The following is a 13,670-nucleotide window of genomic DNA, read 5'->3' as shown; positions in this document are numbered from 1 at the left end:
TATATTTGAGTAACATAGACGCGATTATGATATTTTATGATGACAAATAAGATAATGAACGTAATTATAGTGACATGCTAAGAAAACTGCTCCTAATTATTACTACTATCCACCTTAAGCACACCAGATCACAGGGGACCAACATGCAAATACATCGGTACAGTTTGGTTACATGCATCCTCAGCGCCTGAGTCGCGCGGGCTTGCATCCGTGGAAACGGATGAATTTTACTTCTCCACGCGTACAGGCCAACAAAGAGAAAAAAAGACTATTTTGCATGTGTGCGTACAGGTCCGGATGCTACCGTGCAGTTAACCAAACATATGCACAAGGACGGTCAACGCATACGAAGGATCAGGCCGCGGGCGTCCGGCCAACCAATCAGTGAACCAATGGTGCAATAGAAAACCGTTGGCACCGTCTCCAGCACCTATTCTATCCTACCTTCTATTTCAATTTTTTTATTTTAAACTCTACTTCATAACTATACACTCTATAAGAGTGTATCTAGCACATTATCTCATCTTTTATTTAAATTTCACTTTACAAATAATATCGTCTATATTTCCATATCTCCTATTCTACGCTATTAATAACTATACTATATTATATTGTAGGTATGTTTGGTTTGCGCGGGCGGAAGGCTGCCTGATCCAGACAACGCTCCCAGTCGTTGCCTCGTTGGGAGCTGATCCTTTGCCTGTTTGATTTTCACCGTCTGGGGCTGATCCTTTGCCTGGCAGGCATTTGCCTGTGACAAGCAAATAAGCCAACACTGCGTCCCGTCTTCATTCCTTGCCCTTCGTTCGGGCTTCGGCCCCTCCACTCCACATAAGAGCGAGGCCCCAGTCGCGGAGGAGGCTTTACGAATCCCAAAAAGCAAACACACACAAACCCAGGAGATAGCACCCCGCGCTCGCGCTCGCGCCCGCGCCACGACGCGAGAGCGCGCGAGGCGTGGAGCCCTAAATCCCGGAAGCTTCCGAGGCCGCTCGCCGGGGGCGGGAGAGGGAGCTCGCCGCCGGTGACGGAGCCCTCGCCGCCGTAGATCTCCCGATCTGAGACGCCGCTTCTCAATTCCCTACAGTTACGGGCTCCGATCCGCGGCCGCTTCGATCCGGCCGGTTCCTCCGCGCCAATTCGCGCCCCTCACATTGCTGCTGCTTGATTCCTCCCTTGGCTGAAACACTGCTGCTCTGTGATTAGGGTTTTTCGGTGCCGGCGACGGAGATGACTGTGGAGAGCCCCGGGGAGCTAGGCTTCTGAAGCGCACCGTGGGGCACAGCTTGGCGGACGACGGCCCCCGACAGCCAACTAGGTTTTCCATGGGAGATGGGGGTGTCGCGTGCGCCGTCCGCGCAGTCGAGGGCTTCCATGCCGGCGCCCTCGTGAGGAGAGGAGGAGCGGGAGAAGCGATGCCGGATAAGGGGGAGAAGGCTCATGGACACCACCACCAGCAGCAGCACTGGAAGAACCAGCAGTCAGCGTCAGCTACTGACCTGGAGGAGGGGGAGCTGCTCAGTGGGGAGGCGGAGACCAATGGGTTGCCTGAGAGGAGCATGCCACCTAAGAAGTGGAGGAAGGTGCTGGCAGCCTCCGCAGCTGCTGTGGAGGTGGAGCCTGGGGAGATTGTGAGTACGAAGCAAGCAGTGCCATTGAAGAAAGCAAGGAGAAATGGGGAGGTTGACAAGGTAGAGCTGCTGCCGGAGAGGCAGAGGAAGGTAAAATCTTCTGGGAAGAGCACCAGGAAGTCTATCAAGGATGACATGGAGCCAGGGGAGATTGCACCGCCAGAAAAAAGGCGAGATGCCAAGTCCCAACGGGCTGATGATAACAGCAGGAGGCCAAGTTCATCTGCCCAGAAAAGCTCCTTGCGGGATTCTGATGAAGAGCCTGGTGAAATTAAGCCAGAGAGCAGCACCAGTGGCAGTCTAAGGAAGAACCAGCCAACAGAGCCCCACAGCATTAACCACAAGCACCACACTGACACCTCTGACCAGTCAGGATCAAAAAGTCATAGGAAGGGTCCGAAGGGAGAAGGGAAGAGATCTGCTGCCAGGCATTTGTCTGGGAGAAACCGTGAGATATCATCACCAACACGGGATCGGCGTGATCGGCACGAGAGGAGCCCAGGCATCTTGGGTCGTTTTCCTCATGAGCGCTCTCGTCATGACAGGTATGACAGGAGCCCGAGCCGCTTAGAGCGTTCCCCACATCGAGAGCGTGCTCGCCACTACGAAAGCAGAGACCACAGCCCATATGTTTCACCTCGACATAGAGCTCGTCAGCCCCATTTCAGGGATAACACGCCAAGTCGTGTTGATAATTTCCCTCGTGGGAGAGTCCAGCGTGAGGATGTCAGAGACCGTAGCCCATTTCTTCACGACAGATCGCCTTCTGAACGTTTTCGGCCTACTGATACTCATGAAGCAAGCAAGAAGAGCAGAAGTGGCAACAACTCAGAAAAGTCACAGCACAAAAGCAAATCAGCGAAGCAATCTTCAAAGACCAAGAGTGGTAGCAATGAGAAGAATGAGAAAATCTCCAATGAAAAGCCCACTGAAAGCAGTAAGTACACTGAACTGCCACCGCCACCTCCACTACCGCTGCCACCACCGCCGCCTCCACCACCTCCACCTCCACCTCTGCCACCTGCTGTACCGCCTCCCCTGCCTCCACCACCAGAACCTGAGCCAACTGGAGTTCTAGCCGAAGATATGATAGAAGACATGGATATCTGTGACACCCCACCTCACACTAGTGCAGCACCTGAACCCACGGATCCAATTTATGATATAGGGAGGTGGTTTTACCTTGATCACTTCGGTATCGAGCAAGGACCTTCCAAGCTTGCTGTATTGAAGAAGCTGGTGGAAGATGGATATCTTCTTTCTGACCATTTGATAAAACATGCTGATAGCAACCGATGGGTGACTGTAGAGAATGCAGCTTCACCACTGGTGCCATCTGATTTCCCCTCTTTTTATTCGGACACTTCAACACAGATGGTTAACCCACCAGAAGCACCAGGAAATTTGCTCGATGAAGCTCTAGAGGAGGCTTCTAACTTGGCATCAGGTTCTGAGGATAAACAAATGGTGGAAGCTTCTGCAGAAGATAGTGAAGAATTCTATATTAATGATAGGGTTGAAGCACTGATGGATGGATCAATTTTGGTGCATGGCCAGGAGCTCGAGATCATTGGAGGTAAAGTTCTCTTTGCTATATTTGAAGATCCACGTGTTTTTGATGTGGTCTAGGCTGGACTTGGGTTCTCTGTTTTTGGGTTATATCCTTTTGGAGTTGGCTGCAAATCCCTTGGTTTTGGTTTCTTGTGGTTGTGGAGGCAATAGACGAGCATCCCTGAGAGGCTGAGAGAGCCGATGAGGTGTTATATGATGTCTATTTGCTTGGGTTTAGGCCGTTTTGGGCCCATAAGCGTGCATTGTTGGTCTTATTTGGATACAGTTTTTCAAAAATCTAATGGTCCTGACCTCGGTTTTTGAGGAATTTTAGTTGCTTCAACCGTTTTGCATCTGCATCCTCGGGAACATCCTTTTGATCTAACGACCATAAAATCACTCTCTTATATATATATATATATGTATATATATATATATATATATATATATATATATATATATATATATATATATATATATATATATATATATATATATATATATATATATATATATATATATATATATATATATATATATATATATATATATATATATATATATATATATATATATACTTCTAAAGCTCTGTATTTGAATTTCTGTGTAATTGTATCAGATCTATTCGAGATGAAAACGGGTACCTATTCGGATACCAGTTTTTTGGTCTTTTTTCTTTGATTGTGAATAGATATGATATAGAATCTGCTATGTAAATTGATATTCTTGTTTTTAACATTGAGCCTGTAAAGATTATAAAATATAAACCTCAAATTTATCATATATCTTCTCTAATGATAGACATAAAATTTGGGTATCATTCGGATATGGATAGTTGGATACGGATACTTTTTCATCTTTTTTGTTGTAGGCAGCAAATAATGTATAAAATAATTTATGCAAAATTTTATTCTTATATGTAATAATGTGCTTGATAACACAAGAAAAGATTAGCATTTTAAAACATTAGATTTGTCCTAAGAGTTCGGGTACCCATTTTATACCATGTTTGAAGGTAGATATCTAATCTTCCTTCTAAAATCAGGATTGTTGGTGTGGATGTTGATCTGTAAGTTTAATTGGACAATATATTTTTTTGGGGGTGTAACTGCAAATACAGAACTTCCCAGGCCATGTCAAATATCTTCTGTTTTTTTCGTTCTTTAATTTGTTTTGAATAAATCGCACTGTACCTTTGTGAACTTGCATTGGACTTCAACCTGCATTTTACTTCCCCAGCACCCAGATGGCCTGACTAGCACAAATTTATGAAATTAAACCTCATGGCTGGACTAATGTTGTAGCGCTTTGTCACTTGGAAATTGCAGAGCTTTTAGGTGCAGATTTTCAGCCTGCTGATTGGCAAAGATTGAGTCACCCTGAAGGTACTGTATCAGTTTAAATTTTGTTTGGCCTTAGGGTTTGTACTGTTCCTTATCCAATTTTTCGGAATGGCTATACGCTTTTCTTCGTTTTAGATGGTAATACAACTCTCTGAGATGATTTGTGTTCTGTTTTTTTTTTTGTATTTTATCATCTGTTTTTTTTCTTCTATAATACGCAGGAGAGTTGCGAACCTTTCAATTAAGAGAGGGGGGGGGGGTCCGATACAGCCTGCACCCCTACCTTGGTCCAAGCAAGGGGCTGCAAGAAAACTATTTAAAATTGTTTCATAAAACACTACATAAGTTCTTCCCTTGTAGTTTTTAATGACGCCACCGTATAGTTATTTGGTTGCCTTTGTTCTGTTATGCTTGGCATTTGTGATTTATATATTATTATTATGTCAGATTTTACTAGGTTCCATGTGCACATCGAAGGAGACGATGAAATCATTGGAGGCACAGAATTCTTAGAAAATAGAACAACAGATGCTTATGGCCTTGTTTCTGTGGACAACTTCCATCATTATGTCGAGTCTAGCGAATGGTTTTCTGGGAGATGGTCTTGCAAAGGTGGTGACTGGAGGAGAAATGACGAATTGGGCCAAGATACTCCATTCAGGAAAAAACTTGTTCTCAATGAAGGGTATCCTCTATGTCAGATACCAAAAGGTAGCTATGAGGATCCACGCCGGCCCTGCAAGGATGAGTTGTACTACCCTGTACGTGGTAAAAAGCATGACTTGCCATTGTGGGCATTCTCATCGACAGAAGAAGATATTGACGGTGTTAATGACACCACTAAAAACACTGTTGTGCCTGGGAGGCCAGGTCAGACCAGACAGCCTCCTAGCGAAGTGAAGGTGATGCTTCAAGTGGTTAGTATAAATTATCATGTTATTAAAGACCAATCATCTGTCGAACCCCGTACAAAACCCAGAGGAACTGATCGACCACCGTCGAGATCTTCACGCTCCCATTCAATTGGGGCTGAGAGAAGTTCTATCCATGATGGTTCGTCGCATTTCAGGAAGCACCATGACCATGATTCACAAAGTTTTCACAAGTCCAAGTCTGTTCCAAACATTCCGAAGGACCATGTATGCACTGTTGATGAGCTGTCAGTTAATCGGGGTGACTGGTACTACCTTGATGGCACTGGGCATGATCAAGGCCCATTTTCTTATTCCGAATTGCAAGAATTAGTTAAAAAGGACACTATCATTGAACAAAGTAGCGTGTTCCGTAAGATCGATAACACATGGTTTCCAGTTCTTAAGGATTTAAAACCTGGAAGCTCTGTTCCCAGTGCAGCACCAAGCTCAAACTTAATTGCTGCTTTTACGCACCCAGACCAATATAATTTTGGTGTGAACCAAGGATCAAGTAGCTTCCATGAGTTACACCCCCAGTTCGCGGGTTATACACGTGGCAAATTACATGAACTAGTCATGAAATATTTCAAGAGCAGGGAACTTACTTTAGCTATAAATGAGGTCTTGGATCCATGGATTTCAGCAAAGCAACCAAAAAAAGAGTTTGAAGCATACTTTTCTCACAATTCAGCATCTAGGAATTTCCTGCCAGGTACTATGGTCATGTCCTACACAGCATTTTATTTACTTACTTTTAGTTCTTAAATTTTAACTTTCAGCTAATCTTAATGCATTTGAAATATTGAACTATCAAATTTATTTCACTCTCGCATATTCCTTGTAGCTACTAAACACTGAACGAAATTTTGTGGACATTTGTAACATTTTCCTTTTCTTTTGTGAGCCTCACAGAAGATGGTGGGTCTGCAAAAAGGGCAAGATTGCTACCTGACCAGAGTGACGAAAATATTCATTTGTCAGAAGACATTATTGCTAGTCGGAAGGAGGACATCTGTTTTGAAGAGTTATGTGATGGAGCATCGTCTGTTGATAATGATTCTGTGAATCCCAGAGCAGGAAATGCAAGCTGGGGTCTACTAAATGACCATCTGTTAGCAAGAATCTTTCATTTTATGAGGGCAGATTTGAAATCACTTATTTCTTCTGCAGCTACCTGTAAGAGCTGGAATGCTGCTGCGAAGTATTACAGAAACATGTGTAGATTCATTGATCTGTCTTCTGTTGGTCCTCTTTGCACTGATTCAGTGTTTTGTGATATTATGGTATGTGTCTTGACTATCTGTTTGAACTCTTGAGAAATTACTTCTGTTATATCCTAACGTTGGACTCAAAATCATCCATCTTCCTTTTAGGCTGGCTTTGAGAAGCAAAATATTAGGACTCTTATTTTAGCTGGTTGTTCGAACCTTAGTTCACATGCCCTTGGCAGAGTACTTGAACACCTTCCACAAATATCTTATGTTCATATTCAAGGTTGCAGTCATCTAGGGGATCTGAAAAATAAATTTCAGCATGTAAAATGGATCAGGAGCTCATTGAATCCAGAGGGGTCATATCGGAAAATGAAAACCTTGAAGCAGATAGGTGATGGGAACAACTATGCATCCAAAGTTGCAAGGAACTTCGACCAGCTAGATGATTCTGATGAGCTTGATGGTTATTTTGCTGATATTTCAAAAATCGAGGGTGCTAGCCTTTTTTCATTTGGACAAGGTTTCTATAAACGATCGAAATTGCTTGATGCTAGAAAGTCCTCCGCGGTTTTGTCGAGGGATGCAGAAATGAGGCGTTTGATGCAGAGACAGGCAGAGAACAGTTACAGGAAGATGGAAGAGTTTGTCATAAACAGGCTGAGAGAAATTATGAGGTGTAACAGATTTGATTTTTTCATTCCAAAGGTACCATCAGTATTTGATAATTATTTGGATGAGTCCTCTTGATGGTCTAATATGATGTACTAATATTTCACACCCATATTTGTTCCATTTTACAGGTTTCCAAGATCGAAGGTAGGTTGAAAAATGGGTATTATGCTCGCCATGGTTTTCGTACCATCAAGCATGACATCCGTACCATGTGCCAAGATGCATTGAGGTAAAAATGACCTAATCGAACCTAGGTTAAGATTTCTAGAAGTATATGTGTTCACTGTATTTCTAACATTTCCTATTCTACCTCAGATATAAAGATGGCAATGATTTGGATGATGTAAAGCAAATTGTTGTCTCCTTCATACAACTAGCAAAGAGACTAGGGAACCCAAGGTACATTTCTGAGAGAAACGGAGCAGCAGCCCAGGACAGCCTGGACATTAGTCAATATTCATTCGATACTAAACTCAAAAAGAAGCAAAACAAAACAAGAGCAAATTTGGTGGCTGCTGGAGCAGATAATTCATCTCGCGCATTTGACCTTGAAATCAAAAGAAGCCTGTCTAAATTAAAGAAAAAGGATGTCTGCTCTGGTAGTGAAACATCTGATGATGATGGCTACTCTGAAGGTGATGAAACTGAGAGTGAAACTACTGTTTCTGATACTGAGAGTGACTTTGATGTAAATTCTGGAGCCTGGGATTTAAAAGGAAATTGCCTAAAGTTAACTGAACATGGGGAGTCTGTGATCGATGATCGTATATTAGGTGCCCGCATGACAAAGGCCAGCCTTGTTCCTCCAGTTACTAGGAAGTATGAAGTTATTGAGGAGTACCTTATTGTAGCAGATGTGGAGGAAGTACAACGAAAAATGAGAGTTTCTTTACCTGATGACTATTCTGAGAAGTTGCTTTCACAGAAGAATGGCACCGAAAATTTGGAGCTTCCAGAGGTTAAGGATTATCAACCCCGAAAAGTAGCAGGGGATGAAATTCTTGAGCAAGAAGTATATGGCATAGATCCATATACACACAATCTACTGAGTGACATTATGCCTTCTGATCTTGAGTTGTCACCTACTGACAAGCATATCTTTATTGAGGAGGTAATTGACACTAGGTTACACGCTCCTCTCTCTATTTCAGTTCAAGCTTTGAACTTACCCAATATTTTCAATGCAGTTGCTTCTGAATGCATTGAATAAGCAAGTTAGGCATTTCACTGGTTTGGGAAATACCCCTATGACTTACAACATTAGGCCTGTCATTGAAGAAATTCAAAGGTCTGCGGAGGATAGTGGTGACAGACGAACTTTGAAGATGTGCTTGGGGATGCTAAAGTCCATGAGAAATCGCTCTGATCAGAACTTTGTTGCTTATAGAAAGGTATCCCTTCAGCAACCTATTAACTCAGGGTCATTTCTTGTGTCTTTTTGACACGTTTGGTGCATCTTTTCCAGGGTCTTGGTGTTGTTTGCAACAAAAAAGGTGGATTTGGTGTAGATGACTTTGTTGTTGAATTCTTTGGGGAGGTATGCCTTAGTTTTTAATATTCATCCATTCTACTCCTAGATCGAGTGGCAGTAGTATAGCCATGAATATGTTGATTTATAAACTTTGCAGGTCTACCCTTCTTGGAGATGGTATGAAAAGCAAGATGGTATTAAACATATACAAAATAACAGTGAAGATCAAGCTCCTGAGTTTTACAACATTATGTTAGAAAGGCCAAAGGTTGTGTTCAGTCTCTGATTTTAATGAGATGTAACTTGTAACTGGTCATTTCAATTCATGGTCTTTTTATCCTATTAACATTTTAGTTCTGTCATGATGGAAGGGAGACCGACATGGATATGACTTGGTTTTTGTTGATGCGATGCACAAGGCCAACTACGCGAGTAGAATCTGCCACTCCTGCAACCCTAACTGCGAAGCAAAGTAAGCTCCTTTTAAGGTTCAGGTTCCAACCTTGTGAATGTTAACTGTTTCATTGCTTCTGTGGTTATATAATATCATTCTTTGATTATTGGTCAGAATTTATGTGTATGATGTGCATGAGGTATTTTTTTGGAGGGAGTAACCCTCCTCTGTGTACTACGTAATAACTATGTATTAATGAAATGACACACAACTCTTCTGTGTTGTTCAAGAAAAAAAAGAATTTATACGTATGATTATGCAAAAGCTGACATGAGAGCTATGTAAGCTTGTCTGTTAACAATTGTCGATAGATGTAACATTCAGCTTTACTTACAAAATTTGCTCTGCTCTGTTGTTCCTCTAATAAATCCTTTTTTGTGGAATTTTGCTGTTGGTTGTTAGATTATTATGTACTCTTTCAAGATACTTGGCATTCCTTAATAATATTTACTATATTTCGTCGATCTGGAAATCAGTATGTCTGAGCATTGAGCAATATAATGTAGCTAGTCTATTTTGCCCCCCTTTTTTTCTTCTTAATATAATGAATGCGCAGTTCTCAAGAAAAAAATAATGTAGCTGTTCTCACATATCCAGCTTCATTTAATGGAGTGCGGTGGTATTCAACTTGGGATTTACTTATCAAGTTGCTTTGACAAACTTCAGTACACGTTTGCTTGGTTATGGTTATGCATTTCTATGCTAATTAAATTGATACTCAACCATTGATAATTTGAATATATGTATGTGCTACCATGTTTGCATGTCTCAAAATGCTTGGACTTTTTTTTCTCTTCCTAAGGCTAATGTCGAGTAATTTATGCTCCTTTATTAAAAAAACAGAGTGACAGCAGTGGATGGTAAATACCAGATTGGAGTTTACACACTTCGACCAATTGCAGAAGGCGAGGAAATCACTTTTGATTACAATTCTGTAACTGAGGTGAGCACATTTCTTGTTCCTTTATGAAATTATGTATTACATTGCAACGTTTGATGTCTGCATACTTATTTTGCTAGAGCAAAGAAGAACATGAAGCATCAGTCTGCCTCTGTGGAAGTCAAGTATGCCGCGGCAGCTATTTGAATTTTTCTGGTGAAGGAGCCTTTGAGAAGGTGAACTTTTGGAAGTATGCTGGTGGATAGTTTGGAAGGAATGCTTGTAGTGACAATTTTTATTGATTATTTGCATGATTCTGACATGCTCACATCTACTGATGTCGTTGTGAATCAGGTATTAATGGAATTTCATGGTGTGCTCGATAGGCATAGCCTACTGCTACAGGCTTGTGAAACAGACTCTGTCTCCCAGCAAGACTTGATTGACTTGGGTAGAGCTGGTCTTGGTACCTGTTTGCTTGCTGGTTTGCCTGTATGGCTTGTTGCTTACACAGCTCACCTGGTATTTGCAATAACTGTATTTTGTTCAGTTTCTGTTCTGGTGTTGTAACCAATTTAGCTTGGTCCTTATATCACCTTTTGTTGTAAAAGGTACGGTTTATATACCTTGAGAGGCAGAAGCTCCCTGATGAGATCTTAAGGCACAATGTGGATGAGAAGCGACAGTTCCTTATAGAAATAAACATGGATTCTGAGAAGAATGATGCTGAGGTTCAGGTAAATTAGCTGATGACTTGGTCAGGTCTCCTAGTTCATTTCACCCCTTTCATATTTGCCTAAGTTTGACCTAATTATGTCGCTACTCTCAGGCAGAGGGAGTACTAAATTCAAGATTACAGCAAATAGTGCATACACTTGACAAGGTGAATATTTATGTTCTATCTTGGGCTTGTTTGATTATACCTAGATACCATACATATCATATCATTGCTTATCCGTATTGGCCTCTACCAACTCTTCAGGTGAGATATGTTATGAGATGCATATTTGGAGACCCAAAGAATGCTCCTCCTCCTATGGTAAGGTTGTCTGGGAAAAGTTTGGTCTCTGCCATCTGGAAAGGGGACAGTTCGATAGTTGCTGAACTTCTTCAGTCGATGGAACCTCATGTTGAAGAAGAGGTACTTAGTGATCTGAAGGCCAAAATCTGTGCTCATGACCCATCAGATTCTGAAGATATTGAGGGAGGCATCCGTAATTCTCTCTTGTGGTAAGTTTGGGACCTGATCGATCAGTATTTCCTGTATGTATAATGACTTCTCTACAATTACCTGTCTGTGGAATCTGATCCTCCGTTTGTACAGGCTGCGTGATGAATTACGAACTCTTCCATGCACTTACAAGTGCCGTCATGATGCTGCTGCAGATTTGATCCATTTGTATGCTTATACAAAGTGCTTTTTCCGAGTCCGGGTAAGTGAAAGCTTATTACTTAGAAAACGATGGTTGTGGTTTTGTGCCATCTGTTCTTTAGATCTGACTCAAGTATGGCTGCTCCCAGGATTACAAGACAGTAAAATCTCCACCAGTTCATATCAGTCCGCTTGACTTAGGCCCCAAATATGCCGATAAACTGGGACCAGGCTTTCAGGAGTACTGCAAGACATACCCAGAAAATTACTGCTTAGCCCAGCTTATCTATTGGTATAGCCAGAATTCAGAACCTGAATCTAGATTGACAAGAGCTAGAAAAGGTTGCATGTCATTGCCCGATGTCTCGTCCTTCTATGTGAAGTCTCTAAAACCATTGCAAGAGCGAGTTTATGGGAACAGAACTGTGAGATTCATGTTATCACGCATGGTAAGTGCTATTTTGTGAGTGCTTGGGGTTAGCAGATTACAAAAAATGATGTGCTTATTTTGGAATGGGAGGTGGAGAAAGCAAAATTCGAAAAGAATAAGTAATGGCTGTTTAACTGTTTTGCACACTCATTATTTTGTTCTAGAGTTGTTGGATCATGAAACAATTTGGTGCTGTAGACCCCATATATATGACATCATTACCTACCGGTACCATTATTTTTCTGAATCATTCCTTGCTACTTCTCATAATTTTATGCACACGGAATGCTTTTACGTGATGTTTAGTGAAAGGGCCTCTAGCCTAGTGGTTAAAGGCTTCCGAGTAGCACCTTCAAGTCCTAGGTTCAATCCTCCTCGGGGGCGAATTTTCAGGCTTGGTTAAAAAAATCCACTCGTTGTGCCTTATCCGCTCTCGGGTTACGATGTCTTATGCTCCACCCTCTGGTTAGACCCGTTGCAGAGTGGACGGTTGACGTCGGCCCGTTAGTGATGGGTCCAGGGATCAGAGATTTTCTCGGTCGGGACCATTGTTTCGGTCTCTTCTTAATATAATACCGGAAGGGCGGTCTTTCCATCTCCGGCTGAGTAAAATTACGATGTTTAATTGTTCTTATTGTCCTTTATCTTCTAGAAGAAAATATTGAATTTTCTTGCCAGCTATTTTTTCTCAATTTCTTTCTCAAACGGTTTATCTTTGTGTAACTTGGCATATTGTCAGTACTTTGCGTAAGACATTTATGCCTATTGACTGCTAATTGATCCTATCTATGATGTAACATGCGTGCTTCTTTTACTTTACATCCCAGTGATCACTGTCTTTGCCTAGAAAAAGTTGTAAATTGTGAAGACTGCCATCATCTTACGAATTGTTTTCCCTTGACTATTTGGTGGTTGATTACAGGAAAAACAGGCACAGAGACCATGGCCAAAGGATAGGATATGGGTGTTCAAGAGTGATCCGAGATACTTTGGCAGTCCAATGATGGATGCCGTGTTGAATAATTCCCCCCTTGACAAGGAGATGGTGCATTGGCTCAAGACGAGACCAAACGTTTTCCTAGGCTAGAAAAAAAATGATTGTAGGCAGATAAGATGGTATTTGGTTGTTTCTCCCTTTTGGAGATTTTAGTCTGCAGGATTTTTTTTTTCCAGGCTCACACCTTGGCTACCTGATCACAGGGAGTTTAGCTTATAGATAGCAGGGTAACAGTCACCACCCCCCATCTGTACATTCCCCAGTCCCTACATACCTTGCGGAGATGTATCTGGTTAGTAAATGATAGATTTGTCATTGATTTAATGTAGTGAATTTTCCCATAGGAATGCCCCCCCCCCTCTTTTGTTTCATGTAAATGCAGAACAATTTCAATCTTGAATTCAGTAATGTGTTACAGGCATTTTGCATTTCTATGGTTCAGTTGGGTTGTTTCAGTCAATAAAATGGTTTTAAGGGCTCAATAGGTTTCATTCACATGAAATGATCTGTGCATGGGATTCGATGATTGGAATTGTACATGATTTATGTTGCGGATGTTAATTTGCAGCATGATGCTATATTTTCGTTTTACACAGGTGGTGATGGAATTTGCGCCAGCTTTGTGTTGTGTGAGGTTGCAAACAAAAAGGTGTAAAACAAAATTGTAAAACCGGCCTTCTCATTTGCTCTCATGCCTATTTTGTGTCTACATTGGCTATTGGAATTGAGATGGTAGGGAAC

At 41.8% G+C, this 13,670-nt stretch overlaps 1 protein-coding gene across 7 annotated transcripts; it reads left to right on the top strand.

Moving 5' to 3' along the window:
• The first annotated feature begins 746 nt into the window (after positions 1-746).
• On the top strand, positions 747-13,389 carry LOC103653034 (histone-lysine N-methyltransferase ATXR3). Of its 7 annotated transcripts, none has more exons than XR_565197.4 (21): positions 761-1,086; positions 1,207-3,207; positions 4,511-4,567; positions 4,973-6,151; positions 6,352-6,722; positions 6,813-7,358; positions 7,454-7,554; positions 7,641-8,436; positions 8,513-8,716; positions 8,791-8,862; positions 8,954-9,064; positions 9,151-9,268; positions 10,094-10,193; positions 10,271-10,366; positions 10,485-10,652; positions 10,742-10,867; positions 10,960-11,013; positions 11,113-11,360; positions 11,455-11,563; positions 11,652-11,951; positions 12,855-13,389. XR_565197.4 is itself a non-coding variant. In XM_008680013.3 (21 exons), the coding sequence occupies exons 2-21, from the start codon at positions 1,326-1,328 to the stop codon at positions 13,017-13,019; spliced, it is 6,786 nt and encodes a 2,261-aa protein (XP_008678235.1). In that variant the 5' UTR covers positions 761-1,086; positions 1,207-1,325; the 3' UTR covers positions 13,020-13,370. The 7 variants fall into 7 exon arrangements, 3 of the variants coding, with proteins under 3 accessions (XP_035823116.1, XP_008678235.1, XP_008678236.1); XR_002269035.3 differs by having other exon boundaries at positions 9,168-9,268; positions 10,281-10,366; positions 12,855-13,370; XR_004857694.1 differs by having other exon boundaries at positions 10,281-10,366; positions 12,855-13,357.
• Positions 13,390-13,670: the final 281 nt, after the last annotated feature.

Source organism: Zea mays, chromosome 4 (genome assembly GCF_902167145.1).
Source record: "Zea mays cultivar B73 chromosome 4, Zm-B73-REFERENCE-NAM-5.0, whole genome shotgun sequence".
NCBI classification, from domain to species: domain Eukaryota; kingdom Viridiplantae; phylum Streptophyta; class Magnoliopsida; order Poales; family Poaceae; genus Zea; species Zea mays.
This window is presented reverse-complemented; position numbering and strand designations above follow the sequence as displayed.

Excerpts from the sequence above, each read along its gene's own strand:
- LOC103653034 (XM_008680013.3), top strand. The coding sequence starts at position 1,326 with ATGGGAGATGGGGGTGTCGCGTGCGCCGTCCGCGCAGTCGAGGGCTTC. Across the intron at positions 6,723-6,812 it reads CAGTGTTTTGTGATATTATG|GCTGGCTTTGAGAAGCAAAA; the intron begins GTATGTGTCTTG and ends TCTTCCTTTTAG. Across the intron at positions 7,555-7,640 it reads ATGTGCCAAGATGCATTGAG|ATATAAAGATGGCAATGATT; the intron begins GTAAAAATGACC and ends ATTCTACCTCAG.